This window comes from Centrocercus urophasianus, unplaced genomic scaffold (genome assembly GCF_019232065.1).
Source record: "Centrocercus urophasianus isolate 14NV4802_14NV808 unplaced genomic scaffold, USGS_Curo_1.0 seq_12, whole genome shotgun sequence".
NCBI lineage: Eukaryota > Metazoa > Chordata > Aves > Galliformes > Phasianidae > Centrocercus > Centrocercus urophasianus.
The window spans coordinates 37,142,473-37,163,937 of NW_024884364.1; the positions used below are offsets into that span (position 1 = coordinate 37,142,473).

At 35.1% G+C, this 21,465-nt stretch overlaps 1 protein-coding gene across 1 annotated transcript in view; it reads left to right on the forward strand.

Moving 5' to 3' along the window:
* Positions 1-21,465, forward strand: part of CFAP47 (cilia and flagella associated protein 47) — a 259,426-nt gene that overhangs the window by 141,789 nt on the left and 96,172 nt on the right. Inside the window, 2 exon segments of the mRNA XM_042809679.1 lie at positions 1,000-1,111; positions 7,697-7,834. Coding sequence (XP_042665613.1) covers positions 1,000-1,111; positions 7,697-7,834 — 250 coding nt within the window.

Below are 21,465 nucleotides of genomic sequence, written 5' to 3' on the forward strand. Positions count from 1 at the left end.
TCTGAAAAACTACTCAATAGGCCGGATTATCATTAACTGTGGTTTGTCGTGCCTTGTACTTAAATTTCTGACCAATGAGAAGCTGATCATAGAGTCTTTCTGTAGTAAAACAGTAAGGCATAAAGAAATGAGATACAATTAGAAATACTCTCAGTCCATATTTCTGTAATAATTATAGTTTAAAAAAATCCGAAATTTAGTGTAAGAAAATTGCACCAGTAATTTAATTGTTCAGATAGTTGCTACAAGTAACACTGCATAAGTGTAATATCACTTAATTGATGCAATTGATGTTAAAACAACACTCAGATTTTGCTTTGCTCCATAAACGTAGATCAGAAGTGTTGAAGTTCACTGTTACACTTCTAAAGAAAATGTATGTAAAATATTTATGTCATTACTAACTGAGTTACTGCACTCGAGTTTACTTGGTATAGTCTCTGTCTGCTATATCACAGAATCACAGAATTGTAGGGGTTGGAAGGGACCTCCAGAGATCATGGAGTCCAACCCCCCTGCCAAAGCAGGTTCCCTACAGCAGGTCGCACAGGTAGGCATCCAGGCAGGTCTTGAACATCTCCAGACAAGGAGACTCCACCACCTCCCTGGGCAGCCTGTTCCAGTGCTCCGTCACCTCACTGTAAAGAAGTTCTTGCGCACATTTGTGCAGAACTTCCTATGCTGCAGTTTCCAGCCATTTCCCCTTGTCCTGTCTCCACTCACCACTGAAAAGAGACTGGCCTCACCACTGTGGCCCCCACATCTCAGATATTTATAAACCTGGATTAGATCCCCTCATCATACATGATGATGTATGTGGTGCTGTCTCTTACTATAGGTATTCATTTCATATGTATAAAGACTAGGACTTTACAACAGCAGATTTTATATCATATGCTACATTTCCAAGCAAGTAAAATGGATAGTTTTGTCTACAGTGTTCATATCATAGTAACTTGCTTTTGGTTGTTCATTCTTTTTGTATATTCTTTTTATCAGGTATCTTCAGATCTTTCAATGGTGAGTGGTGCATCAGTTCTTACTGTGGATCCAGATGACATAGTTCCTTACAGTTTGAGTATATCTCCATGGAGGCGAGGAGTCTTTCAAGGTAAAATGTAGAACTCCAGTATGCAAAATCCCTGTGAATTAAAGACCAAGTCTGTTTACATTTAGTGCTTTCTGTTCAATGTGACCTTTTTTTTCCTGAAAGTAACACTGTAATTAGCTGGTGATACTGATTTTTAATCTGGGTCATACTTTTAGTTGTGAAGATATTACTGCTAAAAATGTGGTTGACTACTTCAAAAATGCCAACATTTGTGGAACTTTGTCTTTAATTGGTCTCATGGAAATTGTCACTATAGGAATTTGTGCGTTTGAATTATCAAGAAGTGCACTTTCCAGAAAATGTTGAATAGCTGTAGCTCTCTAAGCACTACTAGAGCCAATAATTTAAAATTTGATTATTTCCTTTGATTAAAGTTCAATTTGTTGCCTAGAGGGTGCAAGAGTAAATGCACAGAATGTACATTACTAAAATTAACTGCAAATAATTTGCATCAGCCCATGTTTATACTGATACTCCTATGAAACGATATTAAGGTTCTTGCAGGCTTTAACTAACATCAGTGTGTCTTATTTAATATTTTGTCTTGAATATATTTTTAAATGGATATCTCTTTAAATAATTCAGACTTAGTCATTTAATCATTTTCAAATGCTAACTAATATTTCTACAATTCTATTTTCTCATTCTTTACATCATAATAAGAAGCACAATGAGAATGAGGTTGTACAATCATACTTCTAAAAACAGGAATTGTGGCACTTAGCAGCTTTTATAATGTGTGAGGAAGGAAATTATGAGAACAGAGGAGATCATATTTTCCTTAAAATAACAGAATAGTGCTTAGGAAGCCTAGATTTAGTCTACTTCTTAAACAAAAGGATTCTAAATATTGAGCAAATATCTCAATCGAGAATGCTCAGTGTATAATCTTGGCCTTTTAGTTTACTAACTGCAAATTTCTTCTGATAACTTTTTGAAAAGTTGAGATTAATGATTGCTGGTTTCCCAACATCAAAAAATAATTGTCTTGTCTTCAGGAATGCAAATCTAGTTTATTAATTTGACTATTACAGTCTCTGATATGTAAAACATAGGTTACTGTAGCTATAGGTTAATAGCATCTCAATATGCAGATGATGAAAATTTATAGGTCTCTCTGAAAGTACTGTTTTCTATATATTGCCATGGAAACTACAGCAGATAAAGTAGTAAAGAGCACAGTAATTCTATTTGATAGAGAAGATTTTCAGATACAAAACACTACTTTTCAACACAGTCACCACCACGAGTCACCACCATTATTTCACCAGCAATGAACTAGAGCCAGCATGCTGCGCTTGTACAAATCTGTACCAGAGAAGGCAACCCTGCTGCTGTTGCCACTGCTGAAATGCAGCACCTATTGTCTCACTGTGCTCACATCCATTATTTGGTCTCCATCAATGTTCAGCAAGTGCTAATGAATGTCAATGGATGCAGTTTTTTCTGAATTCAGTGACAGACTGTTGCTTCATCCACACTTCCATTTCAGACATCACCTGTCACACTGCTGCTCTGCTACTATCTGTCACACAACAGCAAAATGTAATGGTATTGGTGGGAAGGTTCAATCTCTATGGCCATACTACCAACATCCACCTCAAGCATTGCCTAACATCATGAAACAGGAGGCGTTACTTTCGTAACAGAGCTTTTAAGTACTTGCAACAAAGCTTGGTGTAGTGCCACAGGAAAACTTCTGTACTTCTTCCTTAGACTGTAGCCCTGAGAAAAAATTCAGTTTCTCTGAGTTGGAGCCAGCTTTCAATTGAATTTTTGACCATCAGAATTAGTCACAAGGAAATACTGAGTGTACATTATACTTTAACAATGCTTTTTTCTTAGGCTTTGAAGATTTAGGGTTATTCTTACTTACGGCTTAGCAAACATACAGTTCTTTTGTAAGTCCGGAAAGCTTCAGTGTAAGAGATTCCAAGTGATCTATCATATAGTAGTTTAACGGCAGCTGTTAAAAGCCATGCCTTCAAAGAGATGGCATACTTGAACCGTCATCTCCTCTGTTCTATCATTCCTAACTCCTGTCACAATGGTTTCCATTGTACTTGGAAGTATTACATGTTCACTAAGAGAGAAAGTGAACAGTCAGTGTCTCTAACCTGACAGAAAAGTTAATAACTCCAAAGCTGGGTAGTCATATATGCTCTTTTTATTTTTTTTTCAGGGAACAGTTCATATATTTTATGCTGTAAAATAATGACAGGAGGCTGAAGTGAGTTTATGAAAGAGATAGGACCCAGTATCTGCCATTCAACCTCTGGCTCAATGGTTGCTTTAATCACTACCTGAAAAAATCACATTCATTTTTCCCCTGGAGCAGAGGCAGTTTCAGTTACATCATAGAAATTTGTAAATGTATTCAAATCATTCGGCTGTTGTCTGGCAGTGGGGAAGAAAGGCCCCTGTTATGGATTTGAAAGGCAGAAGCTGATTTTGCTCTCCAGTGTTAGGTGTAATATAAACTACCAAATGTCCCATATAAGGTGACACAATCTAGAAACTGCTTACTAGTTTGGGGACTCAAGTACAATGGAAGTCAGTCTGCTTCAAATCATGCAATTGTGAGAAGTCGTATTTGTTCCCCAAAGCAGAATTTTTACTTTCATGGAAACTTGTGTATGGAAATGTTTAAACTGAGAGAAATAAGAATTTTTGGCTCTTGTAGGAATTTTCAGTTGCTGTGAAGTGTGAGGATCACAGATTGAATGTGAGTGATTCAATTGGTAATTAATTAGGATTCAGGAATCTTAGTACTTCCTAGCTGCAAAATACTACAGGTGACATTAAATACTCCAAAATAATGATACTCTTTTTCAGTTTGGTGAATTTGTTTGGAGGGAAATATGTTGAATATTGAGGATATAAACAAGGCTCAAAAGGTATCTATATAGTGAAATCTTATCCTGTGAGGAAAAAAGAACAGCTAGTTGAATATTTAGCTGAAGACTTTGTGATAGAACTGTTGAATGTTTTCAAGTTTAGAACTCTCCAAATTGTATGTATAAAACTTTGTAACCTTGGTATTCTTTAATGATGTTTTTGTCATATTAAATTGCAATTTCATAAAGGAACTTTTGCCATAGAAATTGTTGTACTGAGCAAATGGTTTTTCTCTTTCCTTTCTATTCAAAGTCTTTTTCATTACAAAATTATGCAGCAGCACAATTATACTTATTTTGCTTCCCTTTTTGCTCTCTTATGATTGCTAAGTAAAAAATGGGCCTACTTCTTTTTAAAAGTCCATTTGAAGGATTTCAATAGAGAGCTACTATTTTGTGCTACAGCTAGTTTGTAGCTATATGACAGATTTTTAACATAGAAATAATAACTAATAAACATTTTGTGAAATGTTCTTGCACCAAATAAAATTGTTCAGCAATCTGTTTCCTAGGTAATAAAGCAATTTCTTTTAAGTCTTATAAAGCGTCTTCTACATATTACTTTATCTTTTATTTAAATCTATTTCTTTCTTTCCACAGAATATCCAGAAAAGACCAAAGCTCATAGTACTTTATTGTTTCTTTTGCAAAAAATTCACAACCATGTCTGTGTTCTTTTGTATGTAACAATTAACTAGCCTGTAGAAAGGAGCCTTCTAGTTTTATGAATCACTTTTCCTTTATTTTTGAAGTATGCATCGCCTAATTAAAAAAAAAAAAAAGTCAATTTCTTTCTATTGGATGGAATTCTCCATGTTTAGAATTGTGTTCCATACACTAAGTATTCTTTTCATAGTATGCTTTAAAAATCGTCAACTATGATATTTCAACAAGTTTCCTTGCGATATAATACATGTGACAGAGAAATTGGAACTAGAAGGAAGCCACTAGAAGGAAGAAAAAACACTCTGATGTTTTGCTTTGCAGCATCAGTGTGCCATAAATACACAAGAAATTACTGTATTGAAGAAGTGTAAGCCGCAGTAGGCTTTGTAGGATGACAGAGTGCACAGAGGCATAGACTGACAAAAGACTAAGAATTCACAAATCAAATCAAGAAGCTTATGTAATATATGAGCCAAGCTTATGCTGAATTTTTGTGTTAAATCTTTACTATTTGTTGCAGTGTTTCTGCACATTTCCAGTCTATTTCTTAGTAGTTGATAGATTGCTAAGGATTTTTTTGCATTGTATAAAGCACTTTTTCCTAGCCTGCGAGCACTTTTTGATTAGAATTTTTGGTAGCCCCTGATTTGAATAAGCTCCTATATTTATGTAGTATCAGCTAGTTTAATCTCCTGTGTACTAGTGATCGTTGCATTGCACCACTCATTTCTGAACCAGGAAAGCATTTTCCTTACCACAATATTGTACATCTTTGGAAAACAATCAGTCTTAAAGACTAAAGTCACCCAGAGCATGTTACTGATAAGGATGGTACTTTTTGTACATGATCTAATATTAATACACTTGCTTGTTATTTGCAGTTTTTTATCAACAGTTGTTTTCTTTTTTTTTTCCCTGATAAAAAAAAACTGAAATTGCTTTGAGCCAGTCATAAATACTTTCACATCTATGAAAGTGATGGACAGTTTATGAATATTTTAAAGTTAGCAGATAAATGCAGTATGAAAATGCAGGCCATCTACAGTGAATCTGGTTATATTTTATTTAAATACATGGACAGATATAATCGAGAACCCTGCAGAAATCTGAATACTACATCAATCCAGTTACCTTTAGTGATCAAGACTTTGCCCTCAATTTTATTAATTCTGTTTGAGATCTGTTTTCTGCAAGGAAAGAAAGCTGAATGTTGACAATTACAGCACAATTCTTCACTGATTTATCAATTATGCCATTGCTGGTTTATTTGCACAGTGGTTGACCAATTTAAGTGGTTTGCAGTTATTATACTTCTATCATTTCTTCAAATATTCTTCAGCATTAACATTTTACAGTTCTGGAATTTCTTAAACATTCCAAGATTTGTCACAGAGAGATACTCAGAATTCTTCAGTCAATGGTTTCAGAGCTTTTGAGTTCACGTTTAGCACAGAGCTAAATAGGTTTGTTTGTTTTTCTATACTCCTACTTAGGGATGAAATTAAAACTTCTAAGCCCTGAACACTTGTCTCTCTCTCAAGCACACATATGCACAGTATAATATTCTCAAATACATTCTGAATGGAAGAAAGGACTGTAAGAAAGAAATTGATTATATTTTAAAATGTAGTGAAAAAAAACCACTACTGTAAGGACGTTTTAAGATGTATGAATTTAGTTTATTTCAGCATGTACTCAAATATTTTAATCAAGTTTAAAATCATAGCTTGACTTTTTGCTCATTTCTTTATACTTAATGGCATCTCAAGTATGTTAATCCTTAGGATCATAATGAAAATTAATGATAAAATTAAATAAAATTAAATAAAGATAAAATCTTGCACTTTTTTCCTTCTTAATACTGTGCTGCATTAGACCAAAATTGTACTAGGTTTATTTATTAAGGTGTGAAATAGATTAGCTTATCAATGTTTTTCATAAAATCCATTAGATATTAGCCATCAATTAACCATCAAAATTTGTTTTCCTACATCAATATTTATATAACTTGAGTAATTTCTGCAGATTTTATTCCTTGGAGCTTTCTGCAATTATTTCTTAAACTGCATTTATACATATACTTTCCCTTTGAAATCTTTTAAAAAATATTCAATAGTTTCTTAAAATAGCAATCACCATCAAACTTTTAAAATACCAATTCTGGCTTCAGTAAAGTGATTGTTTTCAGACATTTAGAGAAAATATATATATTTTCGTGTGTGTGTGTGTTTTGTTTTGTTTTGTTTTCCCATTGGGTAGCATAGATTTTATTAACAAAGGAATAAAATCTGGAAATTTAATATTTAATTTAAGATTACATAATTTTTTCCTCTGGATTTAAGTACACACTTTCTTCTCTCTCCTTCTCCTTGTTCTCTTCCTCTTCCCCCACCTCTTTCTTTTCTCTTATTTATGCCTCTTTCCTTTCTTCCCTTTCTTCTCTCTTCACTTCTCTCTTCTCTGTTCCTCCTTCATCCTCATGTACTATTAAAAGAACTCTAACTGAGGCTATTTTGTAAAAAATTGATCTCCTTAAATGCAGTGAAACGTGGAAGGATTTTTATGAATGCAGCCTTCTGCAAAAGTGTTTGAATAAGATAAATGCCAAGGACTGTAAATAAGCCTGATATAAGCTGTTATATGTTCAGGAATATTGATCAGCTCCCAATGGTATAGTCGTGGTGGATTTCTGAGCCAGATATTGTGACTAGTGAGGTGCTCTCTGTTCCTCACTGCTATCACCTTCTCAGGCCCTATGTAAACCTTTCTTGGCTTGGTCTGGGGTTTCTCCTCTTCCCTTTGACTTTAACCATCTTCTGAAGCTTAAAATGCATGTCAGTAACTTTCTTTTTATGCACCTGCAGACAGGTAACATAAAGTCAGTTACTATTGCTGCTCCTCTAATGTGTCAAATGCCAAATAGTTTTGTAAACATGATCTGCAACTTCTCTGTGTTTAGGTGTCTGGCATTTTATTTTATAAAGCTGGGCCCCAGCAAATATCTGTTATCTATTTGTTTTAGGTGTAATTTCATTTGTTGCTGAAGATGAAGACCAACAGCAGTCACAACATAATAGCTCGTTGGAAAGGACAGATAGTGAACTGGCATTTAAGAAATGGTCAACAAAGACACCACAGACTATTGGTGCAGCAAATGCAGGTATTATTGTTGTGGATGAGTTAATGCATTTGTGAGAACTTGTATGTATATTTATTTATCTATCTATCTCTTTATTTACTTATTTTATACTTATTTTTATAAAACTGTCAAGTCAAATGCTTATTCCTAAAAAGATTTCTCCTTTGTTGAATTTTTCACACATTTTAATGAAATTTTAAGGTGATCTTCTATTTTTTTTTTTTTTAAAGGGGAAATCTTTGTTAAATAATTTCTTTCAAAAGTGTCCAATAATATTAATAGTACTAATGTCAAAGCAAGAAGTTGCTGAAATTCACACCATTCCATTCCATTTGTGGAATAACCTTTCTTTTAAGTTTTAGTTTTAGGTGCTTGTTTGGTCATTCACAGTAAAGTCTGGAGGAGAATATTCTAAAATTTGTGGTTGCTTTCCAGTTGTGATCTCAAAATTTATTATAAATAGTTTCTGGATTTTAGATGTTCCAGAGGAATGTGTAGTTGCGATTAGAAGTGCACACCAAATAGATGGTGGTTTTTGTCTATTTTTTAGTGAATATCTTGTTTTTCTTCTTTATATTTTTGTGGAAGCTTTAGTTATAGAAATAATTATTACATTACAAAAGTGTATTGTCAGAAGGAAAGCAATCATGTCCCTTGTGAGATATTTGGGCCTTGCAAAGTTGGGAATCATAAATGAAAAACTAGTAGAAGCAGTGACTGAAAGTAGCAGAAAGAAAAGTTTGAGTGGATTTCTCAATACTGTATGAATCACTGATGACGTAAATCGAAGGTGTTCTTAGACAGAAAACCCAAAGCAAATTCTTTTTTTGTTTGTTTTTGTTTTTCTTATTATTGATGTGCCCTTTGCTGAGCTTGGTTTGCCACTAATTGTATGTGATTGGATGAGGCAATTGGAATATATATTTTTAATATATGGTGAATAGTCAGTCTGACAACATGCTGAGGAGGACTAGGTAATCTGTTCCAAATAAGCACCTTTTTACTGCACAATAATCTACATGGATAAAGTCAAAAGAAAGCACTGGATCCCATTGGTACTTGGGGTAATCTGAATGTTCTTCAAAGAGAAACTGCCAGTGGCTTGAATTTATCCTAAGCAGTTTTCTTTTCTACCAGTATTGTTACAGCCGTTTTTGTTACCTCCCATTGAAGTAGAATGACCAATAGATATCTTCAAGTTGCAGTTCACTGTTAAACATAGGATTCCTTAAGAGCAAGATGCATGCCAGTAGTAGTATGAAAACAATTTGCAGGGATATCTTGCATTTGAGCAGAGGCATCATATACTGAGGGAAGGCAAGCAAAAGCTGAGAAACCCCTCACTTCTGTTACTTTTCCAGGATAACAGAAAATAGTAGACTTCCCGTGTAGGGAAAAATAGCATCCAGACTGGAAAGTGTAGAAACCAAAACAAGTGTGAGATTGTGTGTAGCTGAATAAACCTATAAAACAACTCTAATGATAGCACATGTAAACCAGAAATTTTTGTCTTGCTGTCACTTGGTAAAATATTCCTTATAAACATGCCAGTAAATAATGTTTCCTTATCACTCACACCTAAATATACAAGATCATCTTCAGGTACTTACACACGTGCATCACATAAATTAATACATATTTAGCTTTTCCCTTTTTTAAAATTACATTTTAGGTATGACTGTAGAAGAGGAAGATAATTTCTACTATAGTTGTCATATAACTTCTTCATCGTTCAGACCAACATTGCTCATTATACTCTTCCAAAAAAACGATACTGAATTTTTATTTTTCTCCTTCAGATGCAGTTAAAAAAACAAACAAACAAAAACCAAACATTTTGTGTTTGCATTGGAAATCACTGCTGCAAAAATCTTCTTTCTGTTGTTAAAGAACACCATCAACATTTTTGTAGCACAGAGGTAGTGACAGGGGCTTGCCCCTTTGTTCACTGCTAGGTGTTCTCAGTTTTGTTCAAAGTACATTTCTGTCTTTCAAGAGAAGAGCTCCTATTTTTTTTCTTTTCTCTTTTTTTTAATTCATGGGATCCAAAACTAAACTGAGGCCAAGTGGTTACTAAGAGTGAAAGTAGGATGCAGCTTGTCTTTTGTGTAAGGCATCTCTTATTTCTGTGTAATAAAGTGATAAAGTTATAAAATGCTGGTTTTATTAATTTGTTTCAGAGTCTGATCAAATGCTCAGACAACTCATCACTTGTCAGAATTTCCTCTCATAGTAGAGGAATTTTTTCTGTTCTGGAAAGTTCTCTTCTATAAAATGTTCTTAGAGACAACTGGCCTCAGACAGTTGTTCCTGCATTATGCTCTCTGCTGTGTTGCATGGGAGCAACAGAGAGGATGCTTGGCTGTTTTTGCTAGAGCTGCTGAGCCATCGCTCATGTTCGATCCAGCAGCTCCCCTGACGAAGAGCTGAGGGTCTTAAGTTACTGCAATAACAAAGATTTGCACTGCAGCTGCAAATCCTTCTTTACCCCCTCCAGAATGTCTCTCTCTCTCTCTGGCAGTAAGTCTTGTCACAGCGCTGGTACTTGAGCAACAGCTGTTATTGTCCCGGCCATTGGTGATTCTCTCAGAGATGAGATCTACAGATGCAGTATGTTTGTGTAATTTGATCATTGTAATATGCTCTTGTCTTTTTTCTGGCTGCCCTTAGCCTAATCTTTGCCAGAAGATTGTACTTGATATTGCATTCCTCTTATGAAATGTGTTCACATGTTTGTGCCATTCCAAGTTTTTGAATATCCTTTTAATTGAAGGACGTGCAATGAAAACGATGTACTTCTTGCAAATTTGACTGTGGGTTTTTTGTTTTTTGTTTCTATCATGGCTTAGTGGTTAGATCAGACACTAATTTTAGCAAAGTCTGTTTTCATTATCTTTTGAAAGCTCATTTATCTTTCAAAAGAGTTTTCAATGACAGATAACATTTTGTTGTCAAAGTCATTGTGTTTACCACTGTCTTCAGAAACAACTGCTTCCAAGCAGGTTCATTGAGAAACCAACACATTGGAAAAGTAATGACATTTACATGTGTCATTCTCCCATCGTTTCAGACTTGAAATTAGCCCCTGAGAACTGACAGTCAGTGGCAGTACAGGGAGGGTATTCATGTAAGGAAGATAATGAAAAAATTTTTTTGTTCTTCTAAACAATGTTGAAGGTGATTAGAAGAAGAAGTGTCAGTTTGGTGACAATTTAAAATAAGATTTTGTATTGCTTCACGTGAAATTTTTAAAAAGATTGTAAGAACCAAGTGCAATGATAAATGTCAGGAGTTAATCTGCATTAATGGAGTAATGTGTTTCATATACATTTATGGGTATAATTGATATATCTTGGATGCATACCTTTTCTGGTATTAATGCTGTTCCATTGTAAAAAACAGAAATGTCTTAAAAATCATTGTGATCTCCCTCCTTAGTTTTGATTGTGTAAGTAAGCTATTTTCAGTCAAGTCTGCGTTCTGTAAGTTTGAGGGCTGCTAAAAACTTAATGCCTCCTATTTTATTTTGTCAACCCATGAGATCAGAGATCAGTGTTGGTGGTTGGTTTCCACTAGTATTGTTACATTTTCTTGCTGTGTGACAGATGGCAGCAGAGGGGCAGCCTTACACAGTGGTGTCTGACATGGAAGTGCCTTCAAAACAAAGGTGTATCATTGAGTTTCTCCGTGTGGAAAAATGGCACTGACATTCATTGATGCTTGCTGAATGTTTATGGAGACAAAACAGTGGATGTGAGCGCAGTGGGGCAATGGGTGCTGCATTTCAGCAATGATGTGAGCATAGCAGCTGTGAAATAGTGGGTCACCTCTGCTAGTACTGATTGTTACGAGCACGATATGTATGCTGCTGTTCACGGCTGCTGGAAATGCATGGCTAAAAGTGGTGACTATGTTGAAAAGTAGTATCTTGCAGCTGAAAATATTCTCTATTAGATAGTATTAATAATAATACTCTTTGTATCAGTTGTAGTTTCCAGTTGTAGTTTCCAGTTGTAGTTGTATCAGTTGTAGTAGATAAATAGGGACGTTACTCTTGGAGCAAATTATGCTATTTTTTCTCCACCTTCAGATTAGTTTAGATCTCTGTCCAAGGAAAAAAAAATCAGGAGAAATATTGAAGGAAAAAATCCCTCTGCAAACCATATGCATATTTGAAAACGTGAACTACTAACCAGGGTGACTTTTTAATTATTATTATTTTTTTTTTTTGCTATTTTTCTAGCATTTGCATTAGTATTTATGCTAGTGCATACCAAATTTTGGAGATGGTTCTGCATATGGAAAACATTAAGGATTAAATAATAATCATTAATGTTCATTTTAATCCTTTTTTCCTTTGTCAAAAAAGAATGTTTGGTTATCGTTAGCTTTCTCAGTAGGTGCTTTTTTGCAGTACTGCAGACTGTGAAGTGTTATGCATCTTCCTGTGCCCTTTTGAAACTCAAAACAGCTTGATTCCACTAATAAAGTAACATGTTGTTTTGAAACAGTTCTGAAGTAGCATTGCTTCAAGGGCCTATGGCCCACATAGAATTCTGTGGGGCATGGTATGCATGTAATTAAAAATCTGTGCAAAGTAAACACTATAGCCTATTGAAAATTAGTAATCAAAGCAGTCTGTAATTGCTCACAGTGCAAGGCTGCTTGTGAATTTTAGGTTGCACCATCCTTCATGTAGCAGATGTTTTAATATTGCCATACTACCGTAACCACATGTAAGTCAGTTCATTTGTAAACCTGAACATATGTATATTTTTGGATATCATAGCAAGCAGGATTGCATTTGCATATGAGCAGATTGAATTTTTTTATCTAATTAAAAGTAGTCCAAAATCGTAATAACAAATTAACTAAAAGGTATATTACTGAAACACATAGTCCTTCTGTCTGGCAGATATCATATGCATGTATAGAGAATTTTGTCTACTAGTAGCCAATTTAATATGAATATTCTGAAACAAAAAAAATCCTTTGCAAAAGGAATGGGTGTAGTTGTCATGGTTACCTGGTTAGATGTGCTCTGGACTTCTCAAGTTCACCTCTGATGTGACAGGCGTGACTTACACCTTGCTGAATTGAAACAGTGCAGCAGCATAACCACACTGGAATTTCTTCTTTTAATCCACTCTTCAATAATAGGGCTAACATGATAGATCTAAGTGTAAACCCTTTCCTTGATGTCTGTGACAGAACACATTGAGTGATATATGAAATAACCTTTTTTGAAACAAAATAGCAAGTAAGCTAGCAATAGAGAGGTAGTTTCTTTGCAACCAGTGCGCTTGCGATTAGGTTTGAGTGCTTGAGATGCTCTTTATCTGCATCATCATTTTGGGGATCATCATTCATGGGGATGAGCTGCTGGAGAGGAGCTCTGTGGAGAGGGACCTGGGTGTCCTGGTGGACGACAGGTTGGCCATGAGCCAGCAGTGTGCCCTTGTGGCCAAGAGGGCCAATGGCATCCTGGGGTGCATTAAAAAGAGCGTGGCCAGCAGGTCGAGGGAGGTGATCCTCCCCCTCTACTCTGCCCTGGTAAGGCCTCATCTGGAGTACTGCGTCCAGTTCTGGGCTCCCCAGTACAAAAAAGACAGAGATCTCTTGGAAAGAGTCCAGCGGAGGGCCACAAAGATGGTGAAGGGCCTGGAGCATCTCTGCTATGAGGAAAGGCTGAGTGAGCTGGGTCTGTTCAGCCTCGAGAAAAGAAGACAGAGAGGAGACCTGATCCAGGTCTATAAATATCTGAGGTGTGGGGGGCAGAATGGCGAGGCCAGACTGTTTTCAGTGGTGAGTGGAGACAGGACAAGGGGAAACAGCTGGAAACTGCAGCATAGGAAGTTCTGCACAAATGTGCGCAAGAACTTCTTTACAGTGAGGTGACGGAGCACTGGAACAGGCTGCCCAGGGAAGTGGTGGAGTCTCCTTCTCTGGAGATGTTCAAGACCTGCCTGGATGCCTACCTGTGCGACCTGCTGTAGGGAACCTGCTTTGGCAGGGGGGTTGGACTCCATGATCTCTGGAGGTCCCTTCCAACCCCTACAATTCTGTGATTCTGTGATTCTGTGATTTTGCCTTTCCTGCTTTGTCTTGCTTACAAACAATTCTAATTTTACCCCTTAGCAAGTAATGACTCATAAGTAGACAGGCAGAACACAATCATGAAACAGTGTGTGTGGGCAGAAAATAATGAGGTGAGAAGAGGATAAAGGGAAGGTCCCTACTAGTCTCCCCTATTCATGCTATTTCAATTGTGATGAGCTGTGAAAGTATGCAGTGAGCCAGAAGACAAGAAAAAGTCAAACTTTACATCCTAACACTTGAGTCATAAGTTCGGTTTCTAATATGGGACTTACTGAAGTCTTCTACGTTTTTTTCCCTATCTGAATAAATACTTGAATGTATTGTATGAACCCAAATATTACAAATACATTGCAATTACAGAAAAATCAACAAGATTGTCTAGAAGTAATTGCATACCATAACCTATTGCTTAAGGGTGAGAGCATTTTCCTGTAAGTTCAGTCCCTCAGACAGAGAAATAGATTCTTAGGACCCAAGAGGGCAATCCAACAGTTAGGCTACTGTATAAATAAATCCATATGGTTTTATATATATTTATAGGTGTAGCTATATATATTTCTATATTATATTTATATACTATAATGCACGATATAATTATATTACATATATTTTTATTATTATAATACGTACATGTATTATTGTACTATATTATGTTATATTATGTTATGTTGCTGTTGCATGCTTCCGAAAATGAAGCAGTTCAGAAAAGATTAATTAAAATAATAGATTGAGTCAAACTTATGTTCATAAGATAACTGGAATCATATTGATTTCCAGCCAGGGGAAATAAACCATATTTCTCAGTCCAATTTAATTTAGTCTTTTCACTTCCTGATCAGACTCCTCCATATATTATTTTTATAACATTATTACAAGTTGGGCTATACTTTCATATGTGGACAATTTTGTACCATATACCACTGCCATTGCCGGCCTTTGAAGCTGAATAGTTACTAAGGAGTGTATTTGTGGTAAGATAATTCTAGCTGTGTAAGTCATTTTTTACTAGTAAAAAAACTGTAGGTTCATCTCATTGTTTTTTCATAGATTAATTTCAATCATATCTCAGAACTTCTTATCCTTTGCACAGACTATTCCCAGAATTTGCTATTGACTTTTATTTCTATAGCAAAATAATGGTCCATATGGAATTCTGTCTTTTAATTTATCCCAGCCATTGGATGTTTCTGCAGTCTGTTACGCTCAATTATGAGACAGGTTTACCAAAGTAACCAGAAAAGGACAATTCTGACGTTTTTACTGAGTTGGCAGTTGGTGTTTCTTGTCCATTAAGAGATTCATTTGTTTTGGTGTCTAGTGTCTCTCTTAAAATTTTTACCTTATTTCCTCTGTGGCATAGCAGATCCGTAATTGATCTTAACATATTTAAGAAACTGTGAATATTAAAGAAGTATTTTTTCCCCTATGTGACAAAAGACAGATGGCTTTTTACACATTGACAACAGAGAGTGAGAATATGCGTGCATCGAAACCTTGGTTTGATTTGGATGCACTTTCAAGGCATTATTTATTTTTGTTTATTATGTTTGGCACTGATTTTGAAATATAACTTTATTTGTGAAGGGTTGGTTTTTTTATTAAAAAGAAATGGACCAAGCAACTTTGTTCTTTCTTTATGGTTCTTCCCTGTTGATCTTTTTGTAATATAGCTCATGAGGCATTCCTTCAGAAAATTTAGGTATTCAAAAGACATTGCTCTCTTCACCATCAAATATGCATTTCAGAAATAATAAAAAATGTTTCAGAATGACTACAGTACTAATGTGTGTTGTTTACCACAACACAAGGTAATACTCTCACTGATATCTAGAAGGAACGTTTGTCAGAAAATGCTTAACCATTACCATCTTTGGCTTAAGCATATTCAGTTGCTGAGTGAGGCTGGTGTTGTCACAGAGTTAAACTGAGCTCTGGAGACATTGTGGCCTCTTTGAGGAGTATCACACCTTAGTCTTTGACCTTTTGCTTGCTGTTCACTGTAGGTTGATTCAGGGTCTTGTTCTCTCAGTGGGAAAAGTTATTCTGTTGAAAGGCCATATGCTATTTATTCATGGTCAAATAAATATTCTACTATAAGAAAATAACCCATCACTTACATGTTGTTTTGCCACTTAGAACGTATTGCATCTCTCATAAAAGGCCTTTGTATATTCTTTCTGGAGAACTTGCTATATTTAAAGCAACCTGTATCATTTCTGAAAGGCTCCTTCATTTTCTGGTGCTCTTGGATTACATGTGCATGCCTTTTCATTATTTTCAGTCAAAATAATCATGCAAGACTGCTGGGTTTTTTGAGCAAAGCAAAACCTGCACACGCTATTTCTTATGGAGGAAAGCTGTAAAAGGCTTGTTAGCTGCACTGAAAGTGAGAAATTTATATTAATTTCCTCTAAAATGTTATAAATATTTGTAAGAACGGTTCTTAATGTGATCCACTAAGTGAGGAATACATTTTTATAGCAAATAGGAGGTTTTTGTGTCATTGTTAAGTTATAATTATTCTTGAATATGCATTTTATTCAATTTGTGAAATATTGAAATTATTCTAGATCTTCAAATTTGCTGCGTGTGTTAAATCTGCTTGATATGTGGGAATGGTGAGGGGCTAGGATGTGTTAGATACAAGTGGGCTTTGTGTACTGTTTAGACATTGGCCATTGGCATACATATGCATGAATGAATAAATAATTTTTGGAGGGAGGTACAAAACTGTGAAATTGTAGTGGATCTTCATAGAAACAGTAAAATATATGCTTCTATAACTGAAGTGACTCTTCTGAAAAATGTTGTACCTTGCTCTAAGTGATGTGCTACAGCTTCTCAGCAAAATAGCAAAAAACTATTACTGAAAAAAAAAAAGAAAAAAAAAAGAAAATCTATTTTCTTAGAGTAGTTGTTATTGAATTCTTTGGCAAGAAATCTCCAGGAAGAGCAGAAAAAGCAACTGGCTCCAACAATTTTGAATTGGAAAGTTAATTCAGAAAAGATGTGAGCAAATGTAAAATAGGAACAAGGAAGCTAAATTAATAAACTTAGACTTTCCCACTTGTGAACTCTTCTAATAAATCTCATTTGTATAGCAAAAACTCCAGTCACCATCTTTTTAGTTTGTGAGTCTTGCCCTTTGTACATCAGAGGAGACAAAAATGCAAACAACATTGCAAAGTGTCAAATTAGTTGAACAGCTTTGGTTCAGGTAATTCATGTTCATGTAATATGCCTTAATGAAATCCCATAAAGAAAAACTTTCAAAAATAATTTGAATGCTGTTAGGGTATTAGAAAAGGATTGCAATGAGGCTATTTTTCCTGTTTCTACTTCCTTTCTGCTTAAAATAACTATTAAAATGTATTATTGTAAGTGGCTAAGGTTGTTGACATGATTCTGATTAAGTGTTCCAACCATGCAAAATCATACAGTGTGCGTGTGTTAATTTCTATGTTTGTCATTTGTATATATTTGCTGGAGATTATGTAGCAATGATCTGCCAAAAGGTAAATGAATTGTCAGATTCTGGAAAGTGTCCAGCTAGCAGTAACTTTGCTTTTCTGTTAGCTGAGAAAATACCTTCTGGTGTCATTGCTTCTTTCTGTTAAATATCACATTTCAGCTATCATCCAAAATTTGAATCAATTTGCAATGAATATTTCTTTATTTTTTACCCTGGAAGTATCTGTCAGACCTCACTTTAATGTATATTATTTGACAGTCTATAGCAACCTTACAGGACCCCAAATACTCTTCCACTTGACAAACATAGTTACTTTTCTTTTCAGGCATGACTATTTAGATTGATATTTTGAGACCTGAATACTTGCTTGTTTATCTGTATAGAAAGATGCTTTTGTATTCTTTTTCTGTTCTACAACAAGCTATATTAATTTTCTTCCACTGAACTTTTGACCTATGTTTTTCCATGAAGACTACACACATCTGAGTCTCATACTTGTTTGAATGGATTTGCCTGAGTCTCCTTTCTGCAATTTGCTATCAATAAATTTTCAGGGAGATAAACAATTTTTCCTTTATTACTCCATATAATGTCTTCTATGTTGTGTGGTTTACTAAAAGCCTGATTTGGAAGTGATAAGTTGTGGATTGTCTTTCATATGATCTTTGCTTTTCTGTATGCTGTTGAAGAGATAAACAGGTAAAAATGTGAGCAGGTTCTATTTCTATGCCCTTTATGTTTTGAATCTGTGTTATAAGTTAGATCATTCTGGTCTAATTGTAACAGAATTACCTTTCACAGTCTATTTCTAAATAGCGATCAAAACAAAATGGTTTACAGCCATACCGGGTTGCAGAGGCATGCTGAAAATAGAAGAATTGCACATTTGAAAATTACAATTATTCCAGGAGAACAAAAATGAATTGAGTGAAGTTGTACATGCTTGGGTACTGTGGAGGCTAGGTCCATGCAACATTTAGAGAAAGTGTATTAATAAATAATTCTTAGAGATCCAAAATGCATTTTCATGCTCAGTTTGGAAAATCACTTTTTTTTTTTTTTTTTTTTTAAACCCTTTTCAATTTCCTTTTCCTCCTGTTTTAACTACTTTAAAAACCCCTGTTTTTTGAGGGATTTGCAAAGGGTGTTGTTGTTTGGTGCTTTGTTTGTTTGTTTATGGCAAATTAGAATGAATTATAAAAATATGGTTGGAATTCCTGCTAATGTGTGTAGCTATGCCTATGTTATTTAGGAAGATAACATAGGCACTATGTTACTATGGCTTGCATGGTGTTTATACTATTTAGTGTTATAAATATTTATAGGATTGCTTGCACTGAACTCTCAGTGCTTAACAGTTCCTTATTTGCCTACCAATTTATTGAGAAATTAATAAGAGCAGTATTTATCAGTGTTACAATTTATGCTTCCTATTGTAAAGAAGATAGGGAGATAAAGCTTAGCATCTGTAATTATGACAGATAATATCCATGAAATTAATAAAGGATTGGTTTTATTTAGTGTGGAAGCATGGAAACAAAATTATTTGATGGAAAGATTAATGGGATTTGACTTCATTTCTTATTTTATTGTAAACATAAATTGCGTGCAGAAATCTACAACGGTTTTACTGTAGCATAATGAAAATCTGCCTACTTAATTGTCAGGATTCATGTGATCACTTTTTTTTTAATGGGTGTATAGAGAATGAAACAGTTTTTCTAAAATGGCTAAGGCTTCTAGATGCTCAAAGGAGACAGGCTGAAGAGGTCAGAAAGTGGTCAGAAAATTGTACTCAGTAATATCTTCTTCAGAGAGCAGACGGTTGTCATCACAGAGTAATCTTCATGTGTTTGTGTTTGCATTGCCTTTCGTTTTAACTTAGGAGGCAAGATAAAATGTCTAGTGTGTGGCAGAGCTTGTAAAGGAAAGTGACTCAAATCACAGTAAATGTGATTATAAGGTTCCTATCAAGATAGACGGCTGATATTAAGTAAGAAAATATATAGATACCTGCCAGATCTAATATCTTTGCATTTTCCTAGCTGTATATGTAGGAAACATTGCAGAAATACTACATCAGGGTTGATAAAACGCTGTTGCTTAATTTGTACTTTTGCCATACCACTTGTATTACACAAAAACATATTTTTATTGGTATATGCAGAATTAGAATAATGAATGATGTTCAGAAATATCTACATATCATTAGTAAAGTATGATAGAGAATTTACAGTTGAACCCTGTCAAGAAGGGAGCTCTTTTCTCACTGTAGTCTCTTGCAGTTTTGTATAGTAAAATAAAAGTTAACTCACAGTTAAAGGTTTAATTAGAAGTTCATATATAGTCCAGGAAATATTGTTAAATTAGTTTACCATTTAATACTCCTATCTATAAATTTTGTATTCAAATGAGGCTATGTGGTGCTAATCATTTTTGGGGGAGTTAAATTCCCTTCCTTTAACGCTGTAAACTTCTCCTGATGCTTTTGTGTATCCTAATGCCCATCACTTGTTATCCTTTCCATTAGTCCATTAGTGCAGATTACTTTTAGAAGCAATTTTTTGTGAACAAGAATATTGTAATTCTTGTCTTTCCTTAGAAATCTTTCTGAAAAATGTATATATTTGGCAATACTTTTTAAATGCATTTTAGAATCATACTGACTACTAGGTTTTTTGTGCTTTCATACGTCTTTTCATAGCTGCACAGTAATTACCTACTTTGTGGACGTTTTTTTTTTAATGAATTTTTTTTTTTCCTCTCATGTGTCTTGAATTGTTCTTCTCTCTCTCTTATTATGAAAATATATATTTTTCCCTAAATTATCCTAAGTGTCTTTTCTCTTTAGCCTCAGCTTCTTTCTTTGCCAAGTCTTTGAACTCTGGTAATTATAATAATCAAATAACATTCTTAAAGCAAATATAATTTATCTTCACATTAGAAATTAAACAGTGCTTTACAAGCATCTTAGCATTCTAAGCAAGCAAAACACTTCACCATATCATTCTTCAATTATATCAAATTTATTGTAATTAGTGAAAGGTTCCAGTTCATCTTGCTTGGTATTCAAACTACTAAAGCCATTACATAGTAATCTTCCCATAAATTCCCCCAAAGTTTCTGTTTGTGATGGTGGTTCTGATTTTGAGTTTCATCTAAGCAGTAGAAAAATTTTAATCTTCTGGACTAAAAATTATAGATTCAGACAGTAAAGAATGAAATAGTAATGTAAGGCAGTGTTTTGAGAAAGCCACAGGATAGAGATGTCTGATCTGCAGGGTACTCCCAAACAGTCTCTCCTAATTCAGAGCTATTCAGATTCCCAGAATCTGCTCAGTTTATTTTCAATGGCTCATACATGGCAGACTCCTTATGTAGAAGATTGCTTCATCTCCTTCATCAGTGAGTGTTCAGTGTTATGTAATGCAAGCCTGGGGTTCTTTTCAGTGTGTGGACACAAGCTTCTAATAAGGAAAGCTTCTGTTGGAGAAAGACCAGAAGAGGTCCACAAAGATGATTAGAGGGCTGGAGCACTTGCCCTTCAAATACAGGCTGAGGCAACTGGGTTTGTTCAGCCTGGAGAAGAGAAGGCTGCAGGGTGACCTCATTGCAGCCTTTCAGTACCTAAAGGGAGCCTTGTAAACAAGAGGGGAGCCAACTCTTTGAAAGTGTAGATAACTGCAGGACAAGGGAAGTTTAAGTTGAAGGGGGGAAGATTTAAGTTGCGTGTCAGGGGGAAGTTTTTTGCTATGAGAGTGGTGAGGTGCTGGAACGGGCTGCCCAGAGAGGCTGTGGATAACCTGTCGCTAGAGGTGTTCAAGGCCAAGTTGGATGGGGCCCTGGGCAGCCTGGTCCCCTGCCTGTGGCAGGGGGATTGGAGCTTGATAATCCTCGAGGTCCTTTCCAACTGAAGCCATTCTATATTTCTATCATTCTATGAAAGCAGGATCAGGAAAGATTATTGACATTGTGGTCACAGTTTGTAAGGTTTATGATGGTACTTCAAATTTATTCCTCTAAGATATGTCTCTCAAATAAATGACAACTATTAATACAGTGTATTCTTTATTGTTTCGTG